We start from the raw sequence: 23,530 nt of genomic DNA, 5'->3' as shown, positions 1-23,530 counted from the left end.
GTGAAACGCCCTCCCACCAGATGTCAAAGAGAACAACAACTACCAGACTTTTAGAAGACATCTAAAGGCAGCCCTGTTTAGGGAAGCTTTTAATGTTTGATGCATTACGGTATTTTAATATTTTGTTGGAAACCAGATGGGTGGCGTATAAATAATATTATTATTATTATTATTAGGGTGCTTTTCCATGAACTACTGCTTGCCAGTTTAACCAAACAGAAGCATAGGTAATTCTTAACCCTGAGCAGGAAACTTGTAAAATGGAAAGGTTCTCAAAAATATTTAAAGCATTAAGATATTTCATCCCTAATTAAACAAAAAGTTCTGTGTTGTCCTGGCACAGGCCTGAATCAGTCACAGAGATTCTCTCTTTTTTCCCTTGTTTTTAATTAAAATAGGGGGGGCAGGATTCACTTGTCTAGGGTTTCTTCAAGCTCAATCAACCATCAAGACTCATCTTCAAAGGAAGATGTAGAGACTACCACTGTTTTTATCTTGATACGGAAGGGGGGGGCATGTCTTCTTCACCTTCTTCTTCGCTACAATATATCAATTTATTTCCAATTGTCAATGTCAAAAGGGACTAAAATCTATAAAATTCATAGAAAACCAACGTGCCAATTTGCTCAATTTCTCTAGGACTCCATCACACCTCCCCTGTCCTCCATAATCCCTCAAGCAAGGTGTCAAGACCCTAATCCTGTCAAATCACTCTGCCATGCCTTTCCTCCAGGAAATGCCAGTACATGGACCATTGTCTTCTCATCAGGATGTGCTTATCTGCGCATATCTCCAGCTCTGCATATTCCCCCCTCCCTCCTCCATATGTTAATCCTGTGTAACCCAACCTCTTCTTAATGTATTCATGATGTAATCTGTGTAACCCAACCTCTCTTTAATGTATTCATGATGTAACTGGGATGTATTTTGCACTGTATTCTGGGACATGGAGGGAAGTTTCAAAAGTTTATGTCACCCCTTTCTCGCTGTTCAATCTCGCCTTGAACCTGTTGCGCAATAAACTTGGATCTTCTGCAGCTTGCTCCTGTCTCCGGCTGAGCTCATTTTTCCTCCGCAGGGACCCGCGGACTTAGTCCGACGAGCTGGGTGGCAGAGCAGCCTCGCACCCAGATTTTTGCCGTAACAATCTCAACATCTGTATGGTAGGAAGAATGATCCCTGTATTCAAGGAGGATCTTTTCTGCTCCTCCAGTCTTCATGATCATTGTGGCTTCTTGAATCCAAACATTTAAACCTTTTATTTTCTCCTGTGATCGTCTTTTCAGTGCAAAAGCTGAACTGGTCCAGGAAACACTGACTTTTCAACGTGAAAAAGAGCAGTTCAACAAACATTTTAAAAATCAACAGAAGGTAAGTTTCTGCTCCTCCATGAAATTCTGGGCCTAACATTCCTACATCTTCTTAGGTAGCTTTCACATGTGACAATTGTTTGGTACACTGATGAGTAAATGGTCAAAACAGGTTGAAGCAAGAGGAAATCCAGTGATGACCATAGTAAACTTTTGGGATGGCTGGTATTGCTTAATGGGGTACATTTGACATGGAGAACATGGTTAGCAACCATCAACACATGACCTGCTCTGGAGAGATGTTTGAGGGTTGAGTCCCGCTAATTGTGATTTGTGGGAGCGGGTGGCTCTGTGGTCTAAACCACGGAGTCTCTTGGGCTTGCCGATTGGAAGGTCGGCAGTTTGAATCTGTGCAACGGAGTCCGCTCCCATTGCTCTGTCCCAGCTCCTGCTGACCTAGCAGGTTCGAAAGCACACCAGTGCAAGTAGATAAATAGTTACCACTGTAGTGGGAAGGAAAACAGCGTTTCCAGGTACTCTGGCACTCATCATGGTGTCCCGTTGCGCCACAAACGGTTTAGTCATGCTGGCCACGACTCGGAAAGCTGTCTGTGGACAAACGCCAGCTCCCTCAGCCTGAAAGTGAGATGAGCGCCACAACCCCATAGTCACCTTTGACTGGACTTAACCATCCAGGGATCCCTTACCTTTTACCTTAATTGTGATTTAATGGTTTGATGCAGTGATGCTTCTGTCGCTAGATCGTTTTGAAATATTGTCCGCTTGCTTGGTTTTTGTTGTTGTTACCTATGGTAAAATAATATTTAAAATAGTTGGAAGAATTCTAGGCCAGGGATGGGTGGACTTTTGGTTTTGTGGGAACTTTTTAAACTACAACCCCAAGATCCACCAATCGGAGGCTGGTGCAAAAAGATTTCCATTGAAAATTAAAGAATTAAAGAAACTTTGCTTCAGGATGAGAACAGAAATCACTTGGCGGTGACGCGGCAGCAGTGGGAGGCCCCATTAGCTAAAGTGATACCTCAGGTTAAGAACAGTTTCAGGTTAAGAACGGATCTCCGGAATGAATTAAGTATTTAACCCCAAGGTACCACTGTATAAAGAAATACAGTCAAACCTTGGTTGTCAAACGTAATCCATTCCGAAAGACAGTTTGGCTTCCGAAACATTCGACAACCGAGGCACAGCTTCCGATGGGTTGCAAGAGCTTCTTGCACTCATGCGGAAGCCATGTTGGACATTCGGGTTCCGAAAACTGGAGCATTTACTTCTGGGTTTTCGGCATTCTGGAGCCGAAACGTTCAAAAACGGAGCCATTAGAGAACTGATGTTTGACTGCAAAGTGATACAAAGAAAAAAGAGGAAGAGAAAAATAAAAAGGCACAAAAATGTGTAGAGAGAGAAAAAACCAATATATGAATATATATAAAAAACCCTACTCTTTTATAGATTTGATATTATTATCCCAATATGTATATAAATATTAACAGCCTACTACATTTTGTATAAACTCATTCCAAATACTGTCATATTTATCCAAGCAAAATCTGTGTCTGTAAGCAGTCCGTTCATAAGTTGCGAGTGTTATCATATTGTCGATCCATTAATTAAAGGGGATCATATCTTTATTCTTCCATTTCGTCAATGTGAGTCTCTTGGCTACCACTGACACGCGGAGAATCCATCTTTGTTGTCCCCTTGTTATCTTCCATTGTCATGCATTGTTAATGAAAGCGCACACATCTGTTTGTGTATTAAGTTTGTTTCAAAATTACATCTATTAAATCTATTGTGTATGTAATTATATGTATTAATTGTGCATCTAAAATGATATTAAATAGTACTGAATATATTGCAAACACTTTAAATTATTCCTTCCAGTAGCACCTTAGAAGAAGTGTGCATGCACACGAAAGCTCATACCAATAACAAACTTACCGTATTTTTTGCTCTATAAGACTCACTTTTTCCCTCCTAAAAAGTAAGGGGAAATGTGTGTGCGTCTTATGGGGCGAATGCAGGCTGCGCAGCTATCACAGAAGCCAGAACAGCAAGAGGGATTGCTGCTTTCGCTGCACAGCGATTCCTCTTGCTGTTCTGGCTTCTGAGATTCAGAATATTTTTTTCTTGTTTTCCTCCTCCAAAAACTAGGTGCGTCGTGGTCTGGTGCGTCTTATAGAGCGAAAAATACGGTGGTTGGTCTCTAAGGTGCTACTGGAAGGAATTTCTTTATTTTGTTTCGACTACGGCAGACCAACACAGCTACCTACCTGTAACTTTAAATTATGATGTGGAAATTTAATTCAGTGTGTGGGTTCTGTGTCAAAGTTATCTTGCGGCCCACTTCATACTGAAAGTTGGACCACCCTGATTTATCATATACGGTACTTTTTGGTCTTGTTCTGCTACTTCTGCTTTCACTCCTGGCTGTGCAATGAAAATAGCTTGTGGAGCTGTGCCAGCTCTTCCACTCCTTTCACTGTTATGTTGGATCTCATCCTATAACTTTAAATGTGTGACTGAAAAACACTTAAAACCTTTACGAGTGTGGATTTTATTTTATTTGCAAAAAAAACAGGAGCTCCAAGAGATGCTGGAGAAGCACAAAGCTCAGAATGAAGCGTGGCTCCAAGCTAGAGCTGAAGAGAATGACAAAGAAAGAAAAGAGCTCTGCAAATTGAGGGTAATTATTACAAGTTTGGGCTTTTCCTAATGCCCTGTCCCTAAGGCTTGCTTTCCATGCTATTCGCGGAACGTTTACTTAGAACTGTACACTGCTGTTGCGCGTCGAGGTCCCCAAGACACCCCCCAAAGAAAAACACAATTGACACTTAATTTTTGTTTAAGGTTTTTGGCATAATTTTGGCCACAACTTTATTCAATTTACAGCAATGTGAGTGGTTGCTTAGGCATTGGTAGCACTAACTGACCCCACACGGGGACAGCTCTGACATTCACACCCCCCGCGAAGTCAGCAAGGGTAAGTCACCTGGGGAGAGAGACGGGACTGGGAACCATGCCTCACCTCTCCCCAGAATGCTCCCAGGGGCTTGCGTGGCCCTAGCCCCTTGCCAGGGGTTTTTGGACAAAAGCATGGGGAGCCCCTGGGTTCCTTTAACGGAAAACCCTTGCAGCAGCAGCAGCATTTTGGAGGGGCAGGCACAGCCGAATCCATACCCCTCCACCAACCAATTCCCAGACCAATGCCTAACCGCAACCTTACAAGTTGTGACGATTTGCTACGCAGTAGGCAAAACCAAATGGCACACACTAATCAGCCAAATGGACAAAATTCCTACTGGGCCCCTGCCCCAAAGCAGACGACCCCATGACAGGCATAGCAAGGTCAAGCAAACAGCCTAAAATTAGGGAAGGGAGGGCGGGTGATCCGAAGCACGCAGTGAAAAGAGGAAGTTCGTCGCTGTGTGCATTGTATTTAACAAATAGGGCTGTCAATCAATAAATGGCAACATATAATTCTCCCCAGTAGCAGCCCGCCCCTGCTTAAAGGATGGCCAAACTCTTTTGCCCAGCAACAGTGAGGTGTCTTGTCATCTCCAACTGCAACCCATGCTCTCCATGAGGGAGAACACGCTTTGCAAGAACTGTACTTCCAGCATTTAGTTCTGCCAGCCATAAAACTTGTTAGTTAATCTGTTTCATACCTTATATTTAAGGCAGTCTTGTAGCGCTTTAACATGCATAGCTTCCCTCAAATAACACTGGGAAACAATTTTTTTGTTGCATTGACACTTGCAACTGGAATTGGGAGTTCCTCAGAGTGCGGGATATGTCTAATTGGTGAAGGAATACTGGGATAGGCGACAGAATGTCGGTTTTTCTTGCCAATACCCTTCGTATTGACCAGACAAAAATAGCATAACAAAAGGCATCAGGCTTGTTTACACATTTTTGTCTACTTGAAGAAGCCATGGTCCGATCTGAAAAATACAAATATTTAGGTTACAAAACTATAAAAATAAAGAAAAAATAAGTTTGCAAAACAATAATTACCATGTGGGTAGGGTAGATCAACGTGTCAGTGTCCACTTATCCCCAGTGTAAATATGACATATCGGCAAAAATCGGAAATTGAAAGATAACTATAGCATGTACACAAAAATCGATTTCAGATTTGAAATAGGCATTGAAAGAACATATAAGAACAGTTGAAAAATTTCACGCAACAGAAAATGAAAAAAAAAATGTTCCCCAGTGTAATCTTGGGAACTGTCAAGGGCGATGGGAGTTGTCAGGAGAAACCTTATCCCCCCACAGAGCTTAGGGTTGCTCAGTTCCTGTTCACCTGTTTCCCATGGGCTTTTGGTTGGCCACTGTGAGAACAGGATTCTGGACTAGACGGGCCATTGGCCTGATCCAACAGTCTCTTCTTATGTTCTTATGCTATCTGGGTGTTTTCTCATGTACTAAATTTCCAGTCTTGGCCACACTGCAAGTTTCCGATGCAAGTTTGCCCTTATATGGAGTTAGCTCACTTGCCATGTGCCTGGTGAAAGGACCAAAGTTACCGTATGTTTTTCACAAAGACAGTATTCCAAGATTAAAAGATCAGCAGCAAGCTCTCTTTGACTGCAGAAGTAGAAATAGCACAGTTTAACGGATGGGCCTTGTTTCCCTTTGCCTTTACACAAGGAAGTGACCCAAACAGAAATGCAGAGATGACTCACATATTGCTTGTTCTGACTCACAGCATTAAATTGCTTTCGGAGAGTGTAATTTGCTATAGCCTGCAGTTCCTTGCTGTGTGAGTGTGTGCACAGACTTTTCTACTGTCAGTGTTTCAGGGATACCATGTTGGTGGGGCCATAAACATAGTTTGTTCCCATTCAGACCTATATTCATCACTGATTTTAGAGAATTCCTGTGCTGAGGGTTCGGTTTTTAAAACAAAACCATAGTTCTTGCGCTGTCTACTGTTTATATTATTTAAACAAAACAGTATATGAAACAAGTGATTTATTTATTTTTGGCTTTCTGCATGTAAAATATCATACCCTCCAACATTTCTCCAGTGAAAATAGGGACGTCCCATTCCACAATGATAATTTTATTATTTATACCCCACATATCTTACTGGGTTGCCCCAGCCACTGTGGGCAGCTTCCAACAATTATAAAAACATAATAAAAAATTGAACATTTTAAAAAACTTCCCTATACTGGATTGCCTTCAGACGCCATATCCTCCCAACATTTTTTCAATTAAAATAGGGACATGCTAAGGAAAAGTGGGGCATTCTGGGATCAAATCAGAAACTAGGATGGCTTTTCTAAATCAGGGACGTCCCTGGAAAATAGGGACACTTGGAGGTTCTGAAGTATGCTTTTCAGATCATTTTTGCTGTTCACTTTAAACCAAGCACATAATTCTGCTCTTCAGAAAGATATGGGCCTGTTACCAAAGCAGCTTTACTTTTTATGTCATTTTAAATCTTTCTTAAAATCCATATGTATCTTGAAATGTTAAAGAGAACTCTTTGTTCACTTATTTGGAAATAAGTTATCCTGAAGTCATACAGATCGGGGTGCGCAGCTACCAATCTAAGTCGGAATCATTCCTTTTTGTTTGTTGAGAGCACATCCAAGTACGGTATGTTCCAGGCATCTTGAGAAATGGTAAAAACAACGGAACTGTGCTATAATTCTCCCTCCAGGACTGTGGTAACTATGGCATAAATAACCGAAATTAGATCAATTTCAGCACTTTTTTTGCAGCACTGAGCCATAGCCTAACAACAGTCCTCTCTACAGTCCTTTTTTATCTTTTCCTAGTACAGTTGGAGTTTTTGAGAAAGTACCATGGGAACCAGTCCCAAAATGACCGCTGTGGGGACATGACATAGAAGAAAATGGCTGCCAAAAAGCAGAAGAAGAGATGGGGCTACAAAATGGTGTGGGCATGCGCCCAATCAGTGGGGAAAAGGCTGTCGGAACTGTGGGATGGAAAGCCAGCTGACTTGGCCCCAGCCAGAGCATCTTCCTTCTCAGCCTTGCTGCTGCAGAGATCCATCAGTCATCCTCCTCTGACGTTCATCCATGACTCATGCTGCTGTTGCATGCAAGAGCACACATTACTCAGCAGAGTAAACACACAACAGACCAGGCTCGAGGCGTGGATACTATACTAAATTATGCATTTATTACACATACCGTATTTTTCGGTCCATAAGACGCACCTTTTCCCTCCTAAAAAGCAAGGGGAAATGTGTGTGCTTCTTATGGAGCGAATGCAGGGGGGAGGCAGGCAGGAAAAGCCCCCAAGAGCCACACACAAGCTCTGTGCGGCTCTTGCGGGCTTTTCTCCAGGAGGGAGAAGGGACTGACTGGCAGCGTCAGTCCCTTCTCCCTCCTCGTAGATAAGCCTGCAGGAGCTGCCCGCTCCTTAAAGGGTGCGCGGCTCCTGTGGGCTTTTGCGGGAGGTGGAGGAATTGCCGGAGAGGCTGCGCGTGGCTAAAGAAGCCAAGACAGCGAGTGGGAAAAATATTTCAATAATATTTTTTTCTTGATTTCCCCCTCTAAAAACTAGGTGCGCCTTATGGAGCAAAAAATACGGTAAATCAGGACAAAGAAATACATGGCCTCTCTCCTTGTCGTTCTTCTCAGAGACAGAGAAAAACAAAAGCAATGCAGAGCGGATGTTCCGCTCACAGGACTCCAGCAATCTGTGCTGGAATGTAAACAGACATGTGACATGTTACAATCCCACCCACATATCTGCAGCCAGGGTGGAATGGAATTCCCAACAAAGGCACCTACATCAGCCAGTGCTGCACTTGCTCTCAGAGAGAATCTCTTCAGACTAATGCTTTGCAGAAGACCATTTTTCCACATGTCTGCCTTTTTGACATTTCCATATAGTACCCTCAAACGAAACTATAGCCTCAAGGTTGGAAGAACTTAAGAAGTCATGCATTCTAACCTTCACCTCCCAAGAAGGATCCTCTTCACACTTTAACATTTCTGGGCACAATTCAGAGTGTTGGTGCTGACCTTTAAAGCCCTCAACGGCCTTGGCCCAGTAGACCTGAAGGAGCATCTCCACCCATATTGTCCAGCCCAGTCACTGAGGTGCAGCGCTGAGGGCCTTCTGGTGGTTCCCTCACTGTGAGAAATGAGGTTACAGGGAACCAGGCAGAGGGCCTTCTTGGTAGTGGCACCTGCCCTGTAGAACGTCCTCCCACCAGATCTCAAGGAAATAAACAACTATCCGACTTTTAGAAGACATCTGAAGGCAGCCCTGTTTAGGGAAACTTTTAACATTTGATGAATTATTGTATTTTAATATTTTGCTGGAAGCCGCCCAGAGTGGCTGGGGAAACCCAGCCAGATGGGTGGGGTATAAATAATAAATTATTATAATATTATTATTATTAACTCATGTAACCCATGCTGCAGTACACCGGCACTGCAAGCAAGGTGCACCTTCAAGATCTTCTGGATTCAGGGTGCCTCTCTGCACATCACATGTCTTTGTGATGTTGAATTGAATCGTGGTTGGTGCCTCTGATGGCAGACTCACAGCTCGGTCTATGCATCTATTCAGAGGCTCCGTTGAATTCAGCTGGGCATATTCTTGTGGGTATCAGATTGCAGCTTAAAACAACTGCTCCATTGAAAGCCCACTTGAACCTGAGCTGAAAATGTTAGTCTAGGTGAAGCATAAGCCAGTTGGCCTATCTAAGGTCTCTATGAGTTTGGATTTTTTATAATAATTTTTATTAGTTTTCAGTTACAAAAATCCAATAATAGCCTCATTATAACAATGCCAATAATAATACAATTACTAATACCAATCCTTCAGATGCCAAATTATACAATTTAGTTGGCCTCCCGCGTGCTAGAACTGATAGTTTGATGATTTGCTTTATTTCTGCATTCCAAAATCATATTAATTTCAACTACACTCCCTCATACAACAACTGCAATACTAACGACTTCCATTCGTATTGACACATTAAATGATTTATAAATCTACAGGTGAAGCATTCAAACTATATCCTTGTTCTCCCTGTGCGTGGCAATTATTCTGTCCGTGATGTTTCTTCCTGTCCTTGTAAAATATTATGTCAACCCTTTCCTGGTTGTTGCTGTTCTCCATCATGCCTTGGGCGGAGCTAATATCCCACTGTTGTTTCAGAACTTCTCCATTGCTCCGTCCTGTGCCCCATTGTTTTGCAACCTTAGCAGCAGCTGCAAAAATCATACTGTCCAACTCCCAATAAATATCCTGTTTTCGCCATTTTTCTCTCAGCCTGGGAAGGAGAGTGATCTGTTGAGCTTCAAATACAGTCGTACCTTGGTACTCAGACGTTTTGGCTACTGAACACCACAACACCAGAAATGAGTGTTCCAGTTTGCGAACGTTCTTTGGAACCCAAACGTCCGACGGGGCTTCTGCAGCTTCCGATTGGCTGCAGGAGCTTCCTGCAGCCAACCAGTAGCCGAGCTTTGGTTTCCGAACATTTTGGAAGTCGAATGAATTTCCAACAGATTCCGTTCGACTTCCAAGGTACAACTAGTAACTCAGTAATGAATAAACTCTCTATGAGTTGGCCCATTGAGAAACCAACAGAGCCTCATTTGGTCCACTCTGGAGTTGGATTTTGCCGTCAAGTATTTTAATTCTTTTTGGATTCTTTCAACTCCACTTAATCCTCCATAGCATGAATTGGGAATCTGTGATTCCCCAGATGTCACGGGACTACAAGTCCTAGCATCCCTGAACATTGGCCCACTCCCCCCTTTGGCGTGTAATGCAATGTACCAATGCAACTTGAAGCACAGGAGGACGGTGGGATGGCCTCACTGTGTTCTAAGCAGCTAATGTGTTCATGGCCTGAGACAGAGGGTTGTATCCAACTGCGCTGTTCTGCTTGTACAGCAGGCTTCCTGTTGCCCAACATAACTTCTCCCTTCTCTTCCCTGTCGCCAACCATGCACCTCTCAAAATCTGCACCAAGAGACCTTGTAGAGCAGATTGGGATGATGGGGAGGGCAGAATAACAGGAAGTCTTGCTGCATAAGCAAGTGTTACACAGTGTTAACTACAACCCAGAGACTTGTCTTTTTTAAACAACAACAACAACCTGTTATATGTTTTTTGCAAGAAACATGGATAGGTTGTAAAACGCATGCTCAAATTACAGCATTGCGGGGCAGGTCTAAAGGAAGATGTCCTATCTTGCAGAGCCAGTGTGGTGTAGTGGTTAAGAGCGGTGGACTCGTAATCTGGGGAACCAGGTTCGCTTCCCCGCTCCTCCACATGCAGCTGCTGGGTGACCTTGGGCCAGTCACACTTCTTTGAAGTCTCTCAGCCCCACTCACCTCACAGAGTGTTTGTTGTGGGGGAGGAAGGGAAAGGAGAATGTTAGCCGCTTTGAGACTCCTTCGGGTAGTGATAAAGCAGGATATCAAATCCAAACTCTTCTTCATTCCCGTGGCTGGAAAAAATAATCTAAAACCCGGTTTTCTTGTTTTGTCGCAGGAAGAGATTCTCAATGACCAGGAAAGATTGAGAGACGAACAGCAAAGTGTTTATCAGCGCAATCAGCAGCTCCTTTCTATAATGCAGCAGTTCAAAGGAATGTGAACCGTTTGCTGAATAAAGCCTGGTCACATGCTCTAGATCATAGCAGCTACACAGCACAACTTGAACAACTGAGCTCTTATGTAACGAAGATCCCGTTACCATACAAACTGAAATTTGATCTCGATAACTTTCCATCCGGCCCCAGGACGATGGTTCAATTAAATCCCCACCCACTTTGGGAAATATTCTGAGTTTTTGATTCAGTATTTTATATGTGTATTTATATATCTCAGGTGCTTGTATGTGCTGACATGGCATTTTAAAATGGACAAAAGGAATATAATGCTGTATTCATAACTTGGAAAATTTGTTCTTGTTAAGAAAGATTAATGGATTTGCAAAGCTAGGAAACAGGGAGAGAGATTATGATCAGAAAGCCGCTTTGATTCCCTCCCCCTTTTTCAGATTTTGGAATGGGATACACTAGGAGACCACGAATTCTGCTACAATACTTACCTGGTAGAAGTTACTATCTGAAATGACAGTACTGAGGACTACTGAGAACATATGACTTTAGGAGGAAAGGACTGGTGGAGGGAAGGGCGAAATGTAAATTCATTTTCCCTCCTTGTCAAAAATTTGGGCATGTTGGATCTGTGCACATTAACTCTTAACTTTTCGTGAGTGTCATAGCTACAGTGTTCTCTGAGTTTTCAGTAAGAGGTAGGTGTGTGTGTGTGTGTGTGTGTGTGTGTTAATGCATTTTGATTTGGGAGGATTGATAGAACAATCATGCTGGAATCAAAGATAGGTCGCTACTGTGCCAGTGGAAAAGTCTGAAAAACATACCGTACCATTGATGTGATTATTTGAAAATCACTTTCCTGCAGGTAGTTTGAGGATCAGAAAGCACCTTGTGCCATACAGTGAGAGAAAGAAAATGAGAATTTTTATCTGAATAAAGTTTGTGTTCGTAATATTTGTTTATTTAGTGCCTTAAATATCACATTAATCATCAACTGAAGCATGGCAACACATAAATAAGTCCAGTAAAACTTTCCCTGGGAAGTTAAGCAGTCTAATAGGCTAAGAATTATGGTGCTGGAGGAGACTCTTGAGAGCCCCATGGACTGCAAGAAGATCAAACCTATCCATTCTTAAGGAAATCAGCCCTGAGTGCTCGCTGAAAGGACAGATCCTGAAGCTGAGGCTCCAATACTTTGGTCACCTCATGAGAAGAGAAGACTCCCTGGAAAAGACCCTGATGTTGGGAAAGATTGAGGGCACAAGGAGAAGGGGATGACGGAGGACGAGATGGTTGGACAGTGTTCTCGAAGCTACCAGCATGAGTTTGACCAAACTGTGGGAGGCAGTGGAAGACAGGAGTGCCTGGCGTGCTCTGGTCCATGGGGTCACGAAGAGTCGGACAACAACAAGCATTACAACTGGAGTCCGCAGTGCCTTGCATGTAGCTACTGTGTGGTTTTCAACCTTTCTGAGTCCATGGCTCCCTTGACCAACTGCATTCTTTCTGTGACACCCCTGTGGGGCTCAGGAGCCCAGTTATGTCACCCCTTGCCTGCAGAGCTGGCAGCCTCTCGCCCTTTTTCAAACTCCCTCACTTGTGGAGTGTTCCTCATCTCTTCTCTCTTCTCCCCACTCCTTGGGAGTCCTCTGGGCAGCCGCTGCTGCTGCTTCCCCTGTCCCAAAGAGGAGGTGCCTCCTCACACTGCCCCACGGGGGCCTGGGAAGCATCCCCTGGCCAACCCCAGAGGCACAATACGCCTGGGGAGCTTGTAGCCAGGGCTGTTGCAACAAACTTCGAGAGGCAGAGACGTGAGAGGTCATCAGAGGAGGGAGGGGAAGGAAAGAAGAACAGAGGCCAGGCTTGTCCACGGCACCCTGACCATCATTCAGGGCACCCCAGGGTGCCATGGCACACTGGTTGGAAACCACTGCCTTACGGACTTGTCTTCCTGCCTGCAAAGCCTCTGAGGACACCACTGCCCCACCATTCCTTGTCCCCTTTCCCATAAGGTGGCAAGGATAGTTATATCCACCCACCCGTCAAAAGTATAGGGAACGTCCTCTTTAAGCTCAGTGTGCTCTTCAAGGCTCAGATTGGCACCAAGCTGCCAATCAGAACCCTGAAAAGCATTTGAGGCTGAAAGAGAAAGTGGGAAGAACAATGCTCTTTCTCGCTTGCTTTTTCAGTTCTGTGTTCTTCTCTAGGCTCATATCAGCAGCTGAACAGAAAGCAGGGTGGCCACTGCTATAGAAGGGTGAAAATTGTAGGAAGGAGGAAAATTGAGTGACCAGGGGAAGTAGGGAGAGAAAGCAAAGTGTCGCAGGAATTGGGAGAGAATGGAGTGCCAGCATGCACACAAGCTAGAGCCACTAAAATGGATTCTCTTGAAATGACATTTTTTGTGGGTTTGCATCCCCCATGACCATCAAATCACACTTCACACCTGTCTCCATTAACTGAACAATAAAACCATGGCTACTATAGATCCATCACTGCCACAGTACAAAAAATATGGCTCCAAGCCACAGATCCTTATGGAGTCACATAATTTTTAGAATTAGAATTTAGATCTCAAAACTATAATCAGAAGTTACCTCTTTATCTACAGATATGTCCTGTGATTTGATGGTGATGTCATTCATCAAACTCCCAAATATTGAGGTGAAACAGTCCAGAGCCCAGCCCAGAGCTGAGGTCTTCCATGGGGAGCTCCCTCCCCAAAAGTGATTCAAAGTGAATAGACACCTGAGCCAGTGTGATGGGGGCGGATCTCACACAGCCCTAGTTTTTGCTAGGCAGTCTACCAATGTAAGCTTTAATTTGATTGTGTTTTGGCAGGGCTGCATGCATAGTAACGCAAATTCAAGAGGACCCATTCCAGTTCAGATCCAGCGCTCACCCAGATACCATGGGAAGACAAAGAGCCCGTGTATGTGTGTGTGCACACATGTGCACAGGGAGGGATGCGGGTGGTGCTGTGGTCTAAACCACAGATCCTTAATAAACTACTGAAACTTAATAAATATTATTGTAAAAAAAAACTCCACCACTGATCCTCTTCGGCTTGCCAATCAGAAGGTCGGCGGTTCGAATCCCCGTGATGGAGTGAGCTCCCATTGCTCTGTCCCAGTTCCTGCCAACTAGCAGTTCGAAAGCACACCAGTACAAGTAGATAAATAGGTAACACTGTGGTGGGAAGGTAAATGGTATTTCCCTGCGCTCTGGCTTCCGTCACAGTGTACCGTTGTGCTAGAAGCTGTTGAGTTATGGCCCAGAAAGCTGTCTGTGGACAAACGCTGGCTCCCTCGGCCTGAAAGTGAGATGAGCACCGCAACCCCATAGTCCCCTTTGACTGGAGTTAACTGTCCAGAGGTCCTTTACCTTTTTTACCTTTTGCAAGGGGAGGGAGTGGTCCAAAGGAGGAGAGAAAGGAACAACCAGAGAGGGTGGTGCACAAGGCACACTCTCAACTTTGATATGTGTACTTGCATTAAATTAAATTACTCCCTGCCACTCCACAACCAAACTTCATGCTGGACAGCTTGCGGACTCCTTTCCCATGTGCAAATGGTCATGGATGATGTTTTTCTACAGAGCCCACACTGATCTTGACATCTGCAGTTAGTTGGTGTACAGTTATGCAGTGATCCTCCAAAATGGCGTCCTCCACTTGCCGGATGGTGTCTTCAGCAATGGCCCAGGAATTGGAGCCGTTCCACCGAAGTCCAACCACACTTGAACTGATGATGCCAATGCTCGACTATGTCATACGATGGGGCATAAGTCCCTTCCATCTCATTGAACATCTCCCGTGGTGTGCGCCCTTTCAAGTACAGGAACCTGATGACCGCTCTTCATTCAACTGGTTCCATTATCAGACGTTACTCCACATTAGCACCAGTAGCAAAGAACCTGTTAGGAGTTCAGCCCCACAAATTACCACGTTACCTGTGGAGAGATGTATTATTATACATGTGCAATTTCATCCTCCTACAATAACCGGAAGTGTGTCAGGGGAAATCTTTAATGAGCGACCCTCGTACATGGGCCTTTGACTCAACTTAAGTTCTTATGTCACTCTATAGGTAGATGGTTTTAAAATTACATTCTGGGTATCCGGGTGGTAGAGTAGACCATCCTGACTGAAGTGATTTATGGCCAGGCCTAAAGAGGCTTTGCACAGTAGGACATTTCTTATCTAGAATTTATTGAGAACCATTTGCTTTGAAGATATCTTGCTAACTTTGGTAGAGCTACTCTAGATGGTTTTGAGGGTTGTTGCACACACCACAATCACATCAAAATTGATAAGTGGAAAAAAGAAAAGCTTAGCTTTCTCAGTGGATGTTGCCTTTGTCCTTGGAAGCATTTTAAATAATAGAGAGTTGTTCTAAGGGGCATTTGACTCCAAGCATATCATTCTTCAGGAATACAAGATCGATGACTTATTCTCCCATCCCCCAACATCAACAAGAAGACGTTTCCAAGAATTTAGTATGTCATCTCATCGGTATTCTATGGTGAGCCCTTAAAGCTATATATCTTAAAGCACTTTCCTCGGATCTGTAAGAATGCTAAAGTTCCAACTAGCATGAAAAATGGTTGCTATAGCGTTTAGCCCCCTCCCCAATCGAAGAGGCTTCTATTCAGCTTCAGTTAGCATCATGCTGTTCAAATCCTGGGAAATCTCAAAACAAAGTCTGCCAACTACATAGATAGTTATTGATACATTTTTGGTTTCTTGCAGGTGCAGCTACACTCTAGCAAGGCTGCTATTCAGTCTAAAATTGTAATGGTTGAAAAGTCTTGGCCTCTGTCTCGGGAGGCACTGAGCCTTCTCTCCCATGTTTCTAAACACACGTGTTTCAGTACAAAACTGAAGTCATCATGTACTCTAGTGGTTTTCCAGGCTTCCAGTTCTTTTTCTGTGCTTGAAACAGCAACCAATGGATTAGGAGCTGTCCCACTTCCCTTATTCAGTAGATTGGTTGGGCACTGCTTCTTTGACCTCCATTGTTGAAAAACACACAGCATACATTTCCACAGGTTTTCAATAGATCTCATACACCTATAGAGGGACACACTGCGCTCACTGCGGTCTAAGCCACTGAGCCTCTTGGGCTTGCTGATCAGGTCGGCGGTTCAAATCCCCACAACGGAGTGAGCTCCTGTTGCTCTGTCCCAGCTCCTGCCAACCTAGCAGTTTGAAAGCACACCAGTGCAAGTAGATAAATAGGTACTGCTGAGGCAGGAAGGTAAACAGTATTTCTGTGTGCTCTGGTTTCCATCATGGTGTCCCATTGTGCCAGAAGCTACTGTTAGGTCCATCATGAGACGTCCACCAGCTTCCAACCACAGGTACCAGCAGCCTTCAAGCAAGCAAAGTTGCTTTATTATCGCTCCATAGCATCTCACTGCCAGAGGATTGCCTCCTTCCATTCACCAGTGTGCGTCCTGCAAGTGGCAGAAACCTGGGCAGTGCTGAATGTCACATCCATTGCCAGGTGTGTCCTGCTGGAAATAGAAAAGGGCTTTCCCCTTGGCCTGCCTTTATATCCACTCAGTTGCCAAGTGCTTTTGTGACGTCACAAGAAACCCACAGCCTATGGCAACAGCTGGGGAGGCATCATCTTCATTGCTTTGAGCCTCACAATGGCGGGTGGACCTATCAGTGATTGTGTGCGTGTTTATTCGGGACACAAGTGGAGCTGTAGTCTAAACCAGTGAGCCTCTTGGGCTTCCCAATCAGAAGGTCAGCAGTTCTAATTCCTGTGACGAGGTGAGCTCCCATTGCTCTATGCCAGCTCCTGCCAACCTAGCAGTTCGAAAGCACGCCAGTGCAAGTAGATAAATGGGTACTGCTGCGACGGGAAGGTAAACACCATTTCCGTGCACTCTGGCTTCCATCACAATGTCCCGTTGCGCCAGAAGTGGTTTAGTCCTGCTGGCCACATGACCCAGAAAGCTGTCTGTGGACAAATGCTGGCTCCCACAGGCCGAAAGCAAGATGAGCGCCGCAACCCCATAGTCGCCTTTGACTGGACTTAACTTCCAGGGGTCCTTTACCTTTTTTATGCACCTATAACTCTACATAGAATCTAAGGACAATAATAATCAACCTTGATCATGGTTCATCCTATTTGTGATCTTATTCCATTAAATGCAACCAATTTCACCCTACTGAACCCAGAGGAGAAAATTGATATAAATAAAATATTATAATTCACATTAGGGAGATATCTTTATTAGGGAAGCCGAAACATTACAAAATAGCACACAAGCTTTTGATTTCTTTGGGACTCTTAATCAAACGAGATGGTAAACAAAACAAGTGTGGGAATTATAGACGGAAGGGAGGGAATCCGCTGCTGTTTGATCCATGGATAGAGCCTGCATCGAGTTACACACTTCAGAAAGAAAGTGCAAAGAGGCAGCCGATACTCATATGAGGCTCTCTTTCATGCTTTGCAGGTTTCAGGTTCCATGTAAGGCTGATGGGGAAAAGAAACATTCAATGCTTGAGTATTCTTTTGAAAATTCAAAATCCAGGTGTTTCCCACATCTGTCTCCTTCTCACAGGGGAAACACACAGGAAGAAAATGAATGTGGAAAAACTAAGTGGTTTTTAAAAAAGGAATAAAGCTGGAGATTAATTTTAGGTAGCATGCTAGGTAAGAAAAGGCCATACAGACCTAGCAGTTTGTCAGTAATGGGCCTGAGGAGTGGGGGAATGTGTGGGCAGAGGAAGCAGATGGGGGGGAGGAGGAGGATGGGAAAGAGGAAATATCTTAGTTTACAGAAAGGTTGGCACACAAAAACCACTTCGTTCAGGGCACTAAGCAGCCCCCAACATTTGTTTTTATTATAACAAATCTACTTATTTGAGCAGGGACGCGGGTGGCGCTGTGGGTTAAACCACAGAGCCTAGGACTTGCCGATCAGAAGGTCGGTGGTTCAAATCCCCGCGACAAGGTGAGCTCCCGTTGCTCGGTCCCTGCTCCTGCCAACCTAGCAGTTCGAAAGCACATCAAAGAGCAAGCAGATAAATAGGTACTGCTCCGGCGGGAAGGTAAACGGCGTTTCCGTGCACTGCTCTGATTCGCCAGAAGCGGCTTAGTCATGCTGGCCACATGACCCGGAAGGTGTACGCTGGCTCCCTCGGCCTATAAAGCGAGATGAGCGCCGCAACCCTGGAGTCGGTCACGACTGGACCTAATGGTCAGGGGTCCATTTACCTTTACTTACTTATTTGAGGAGCAAAGAAAAAGAGGGTTATGGCAATAGAGGCCACCCTTTTAAATGTCAAGTAACATTCTGCAAAAAACCCCGAAGTGCTAAGGAGCTCTCACAGCAACATGGACTGCAGATGTATAACAGATCAGCTTATTTTATTTTTCATGGTAAGGAAACGTCCAGATGAAAGGAACAAAAAATATAGGCTGACATTATGAGCAGCACCAAGTCTGTCCAAGTCAAACCATACTCCCATTTGGTTTAGCATTGTCTACGTAGATTAGCAGCAGTTCTCTAGGGACTCAGACAGAAACCTGGACATAGCAAGGATTAAACTGGGGACCTTTGCATGCAAAATGTGTACTTCGACACTAAGCAGTGGTGCTTCCCAACTGAATTTGATTAGATGATAAAAGGATCAAGGGGGAAATATTTTGTGCTTCCAAGAGTTGAATTGGAGGGCATGTTTGCCTTCTGCTTTAAATCTTCATGTTGTTTGTGCAGGGAATAGGAGACTCTTGGTGTAGTTGTTTTAATGAGCTGTTGCCCCATTCCTCGGAGAGCCATATATCAGTCTCCTGTTTGTCGAAAAAACAACAGCAAAGTGAATCCTGCTGAAAATGTGGACTGCCCATTCACCTGGGTATGTCAATTGCTATGTAAATCAATTTTCCATGAAAAATAAACACTTGAAACAGACTGGAAACAGGAAGAAATCCCGACGAAAGAAGAATGGAGAATGAAGTTGATGGAATACGCAGAATTAGACAAGCTAACGGGGAGAATTCGGAACCGGCGAGACCAGAGATTTACCGAGGACTGGAATAAATTTACAGAGTATATTAAGAATATATGTGAAGGTCAATTAACGTTTGTAGGTTTTCAAGAAGCTCTGTGATAATAATGGAAAGAAATATTGTTTTATAATAATTGTTAAGATTAATTTGGTTTTTTTAAAAAAACAATATAGATGCAAGAAATGTGAATAACTGTGAAAACATGAAAATTTCCAGATAGACTGAAGGAAGTCTGAAAGTGGAAAGATTAGAACTGGATGCATAATTCAAATGGAATTTTTTTTTTTTATTGTTAAATTTGAAAATTTTATAAATAAAAAAATTTTAAAAAAAGAAACAGACTTGCAGAACTAATAAGGAGGTGGGGGGGAATAAAACATGATTAACTACAATTTTTAAAAATTGTTATAGGATTGGTGGGTTGGTCTGGATATCATATTCAGGTTCCGCCCAAGGCTCCTCAAACTAGTCACTTTATTAACAAACTTAGGTAAAGCCATTAAGCATCTCTTCACATGGCTAATGTGTACAGGTGTGCAATTGCCACAGAAACTAAGTCAAAGATGCTAAAGGAAGGCAGGTCTTTCTCCTCACCCCCAGATGAAACCAGAGTCCTTTCTGTTGGGGATAATTCAGACTGAAATTCCCAGGTGTAAAAAAAAAGTCATTTATGTATGCTACTACTGTGGCCCATGTTTTGTTAGCTCAAAAATGGAAAACGAGCGAGGCCCAACCAAAGAAGAATGGCAACTTAAGTTGAATGAATATGCACAACTTGCAGACTTAACATATAGAATAAGAGAACAAGAAGAACATACATTTAGAGAAGACTGGAAAACGTTTGTCGAATATATGGGAAATAATTTTGTACAGCTGAAAACGCTGGCAGCATTAAGATAAATTCAACAGTGTAAATAAGTTATGATGGATGTAATGCAGTGGTACCTCGGGTTACATACGCTTCAGGTTACATACACTTCAGGTTACAGACTCCACTAACCTAGAAATAATAGATCTACAACCTCTCCTGGACAATGACAGTTCTCTTTCTCAAGCTCTGGGAGGAAGACCTTTCATTGCCTACAGACAGCCACCCAATCTTAAACAACTCCTAACCCACAATAATACTACAACCAGACGTAACACGGACACTGGCACCAGAGCCTGCAATAAACCCAGATGCCAACTTTGCTGCCACATACACCCGGACAACACCATTACTGGCCCCAACAACATCACACATACCATCTCGGGACTATTTAATTGCTCATCGTCTAACATTGTATATGCCATCAAATGCCAACAGTGTCCCTCAGCTCTCTATATTGGACAAACAGGTCAAACCTTACACCAAAGAATAAACGGACATAAATCGGACATCAAGAATCACAAGACAGAGAAACCAGTAGGAGAACACTTCAATCTCCCAGGACATTCTATACAAGATCTCAAAGTAGCTGTATTACTACAAAGGAATTTCAGAAATAGACTGGAAAGAGAAGCTGCTGAATTGCAACTCATTACCAAACTTAAAACCATGGAGAGACCTGGTCTGAACAAAGACATTGGATTCTTATCTCATTATACATGACAAAGCCATTTTTCACCTTCTCACCCCTTGCTTTTTCCTGTAAGACCTATTGCAGTCGTTAAGAGTCGTCAACAGGCTCATCACAGCTATCTGCCAACCACCCATTCCCACCACCCTTCTGAGTAATACCCCTCCCCACCTTCTCACTATATAGAAGGATCTGGCAACTTCTGTTTCAGTGTATCTGAAGAAGTGTGCATGCACACGAAAGCTCATACCAAGAACTAACTTAGTTGGTATTTAAGGTGCTACTGGAAGGAAAATTTTTTTTTTGTTTTGACTAGAAATAGTACCTCGGGTTAAGAACTTTGCTTCAGGATAAGAACAGAAATTGTGCTCCGGCGGCGCAGCAGCAGCAGGAGGCCCCATTAGTTAAAGTGGTACCTCATGTTAAAAACAGTTTCAGATTAAGAACGGACCTCCAGAACAAATTAAGTACTTAACCCAAGGTACCACTGTAATGGAAAACTGAATGGAATAGTTTTTGTAAAATATGCAGGGATTTGTGATATGTAAAATGAACCATGGAAAGAGAAGAAGGGAAGTCATTGATATTTCAAGGATGTAAAAAATATTTTAATTTTTTTTTATATATAAAAGAGATGTAATCAGGGTGTGTAAGACAGCAATAGACCAGGGGCTGGTCTCATGCAGAACTGAGAGCTGTGAAGACATTCGGAAGACTTTCTGTGCTGGTCCAAATCGATGACTTGAAGGGCTCCTCTAGAAACCAAACCGGGCAGCAAGCTCTGTTGGAGTGTGAATGCTCTAAGCTACTGGTTCCCAATTGGTGGTCTTTGGACAAAAACCACCCAGGGGGGTTTGCGGCACCATTCACATAACGAAAACTACAATAGAGATGCCAAAAATTTCAAAAGTACGGGGTCCATGGCTTGGCTTTTGAAAAACAGAGGTTCCGCAGCTAATTGTTAAACGCTGCTCTAAGCCCTTCCAGCTTATGCCTAACTTCTGTATATGTCTAAACAAAAACCATAAACAGTACAACTGTGGCTTGCATGAGAGATGTGTTCCAGGGATGGTGCATGCATGCAAAAGCATATATACTCGAACCACACCCTTGGAACATAAGACGACCTGGATGGTCGCCAGATTCTGTGTACAGATCTGTAGGTGCAGAGCATCCCCCAACCCAAACTAGTTCGTTAAGAAAATCCCCAAACTCGGTTCCATGGGTGACTCTGGGTCATCTCTCTGTGGTAGCTTATCTACCACAGTTTAAGTGTCTATACGCTTATCACATTTATAAATTTTAAATTTATTGTTGTACATTGTTTTAAATGTTTGTTTCCCTTCTGGGATTGTACCCCCAAGTGTGTTTTATAAGCTGGTCTCCAACCGTAATAAATTATCTAATCTAATCACATCCTTGGAACAGCCCCTGTTTGAGCATCCTTACTTTTCAGGATGCGGGTCCTGAACTTTTAAGGGAAGCGGGTGGCGCTGTGGGTTAAACCACAGAACCTAGGACTTGCCGATCAGAAGGTCAGCGGTTCGAATCCCCGCAACGGGGTGAGCTCCCGTTTCTCGGTCCCTGCTCCTGCCCACCTAGCAGTTCGAAAGCATGTCAAAGTGCAAGTAGATAAATAGGTATGGCGGGAAGGTAAACGGCGTTTCCATGTGCTGCTCTGGTTCGCCAGAAGCGGCTTAGTCATGCTGGCCACATGACCCGGAAGCTGTCTGCAGACAAACGCCGGCTCCCTTGGCCAATAAAGCGAGATGAGCACCGCAACCCCAGAGTCGGCCACGACTGGACCTAATGGTCAGGGGTCCCTTTACCTTTACCTTACTTTTCAGGAGTCGTGCACTGAGTGGGCCTTGCCCAATGTATATATGAGAAATCTGCACTAAAATGTTGCTTGATTTCCGTGAGGACTCCCCCCCCCCTGAAATCATGAAGGTGGCAAACTGAGCTTGATGTTGGGGGGGGGGGAGAGACTTGCAAAAAGATAGAGAAACTGAAATTGATAGATTTGCCATTCCTGAGACTGAGATATGTTGCCTGATAGAGATCTCAGAAAGGGTGTTCCACTGTGTGGGAGCCACAGTGCAGAGGATCTGTCCCATATCCTAACAGATCTAATTTTTGTCACTCAGGGAGCCATCACGAGGCAACAGATCTAAAAGGATGAATGAGTTCCCTGAGTGAAAGATTCAAGAAAACATTTTCATATAGCACCATCAGACTACTTACTGGAGAATAAGAGACAAAATTTCCACAAAATTGAAATCTTTTGTTCCTTGTTTCACCAGCCAATTCTGCTTTTTCTTTCTACTTCTTGGCTGCCAAGAAATTCCCCTTTTATGCTACTTGGGGGTGTCCAAAAGTAGAACTGTGGTTTTATAACTCAGGAGGCAAAACCACAGTCTAGTTCAGCAAACCTGACAATTACTGACTGACTGCTAAGAAGGCTAAGAAGTCAAGCAGCCTTTCTCAGCAACACAGAAAACTCCATTTCGTTTCCTTCCAGACTTCTAAAAAGTCTCTGCTCTGGTTTCTTTTATTAAAAAAATTACTTCCTTTTTTCTTGGTGTTCTTGACGGCGGCAGGAAAAGCGGTATAAGTAGATGATTTATCTTCAAACGTAGCCTTTTTAATGTACTGGAAACAAAACATTCATTAGTAACAAATATACTAAGAAAAGGGAGAGATTATGTGAGAGATGGAGGCTGCCATGGCAATGGGGGGGGGGAGTAGTTTAATTTCTCAATAGCCGAATATCGTACTGTAGAAATGTGATGCAGCTGAACCACTTCTGAACATTCCCAGACACAATACCTCGACAACAATCTGAGAGAACTCAAGTCTGGTTTTTAAACTCCGTCATCTCATGCCAGAGTGTAATATATATGAGACTACCTCAGAGTTGCGGGTGGCGCTGTGTTCTAAACCACTGAGCCTCTTGGGCTTGCCAATCAGAAGGTCAGCAGTTCGAATCCCTGCCAGCTCTTGCCAACCTAGCAGTTTGAAAGCACACCAGTG

At 43.7% G+C, this 23,530-nt stretch overlaps 1 protein-coding gene and 1 long non-coding RNA gene across 4 annotated transcripts in view; one reads left to right on the top strand and one right to left on the bottom strand.

Moving 5' to 3' along the window:
• Positions 1–11,857, top strand: part of LOC310744926 (kelch domain-containing protein 3-like) — a 79,616-nt gene extending 67,759 nt beyond the window's left edge. For 2 of the 3 annotated variants that reach the window (XM_083576956.1, XM_083576957.1), the window contains exons 17-19: positions 1,287–1,371; positions 3,910–4,014; positions 10,836–11,857. In XM_083576956.1, the coding sequence (XP_083433082.1) occupies positions 1,287–1,371; positions 3,910–4,014; positions 10,836–10,940 (295 nt within the window). In that variant the 3' untranslated portion in view covers positions 10,941–11,857. The remainder of the gene's footprint in view (positions 1–1,286; positions 1,372–3,909; positions 4,015–10,835) is intronic. The other variant, XM_083576958.1, reaches the window with a different exon arrangement.
• Positions 11,858–17,130: 5,273 nt separating this feature from the next.
• On the bottom strand, positions 17,131–18,836 carry LOC310745146. Its single transcript, XR_014539984.1, has 2 exons — positions 18,150–18,836; positions 17,131–17,781 (listed from the first exon to the last, which is right to left on the bottom strand). It is a non-coding gene; the product is annotated as an uncharacterized lncRNA (long non-coding RNA).
• Between the last annotated feature and the right edge of the window lie 4,694 nt (positions 18,837–23,530).

The sequence above is a fragment of the Podarcis filfolensis genome (genome assembly GCF_964270895.1).
Source record: "Podarcis filfolensis genome assembly, chromosome: 11".
NCBI classification, from domain to species: Eukaryota; Metazoa; Chordata; class Lepidosauria; order Squamata; family Lacertidae; genus Podarcis; species Podarcis filfolensis.
Note: the sequence above shows the minus strand (reverse complement) of the source record. Positions and strands in the feature narration are given on the sequence as shown.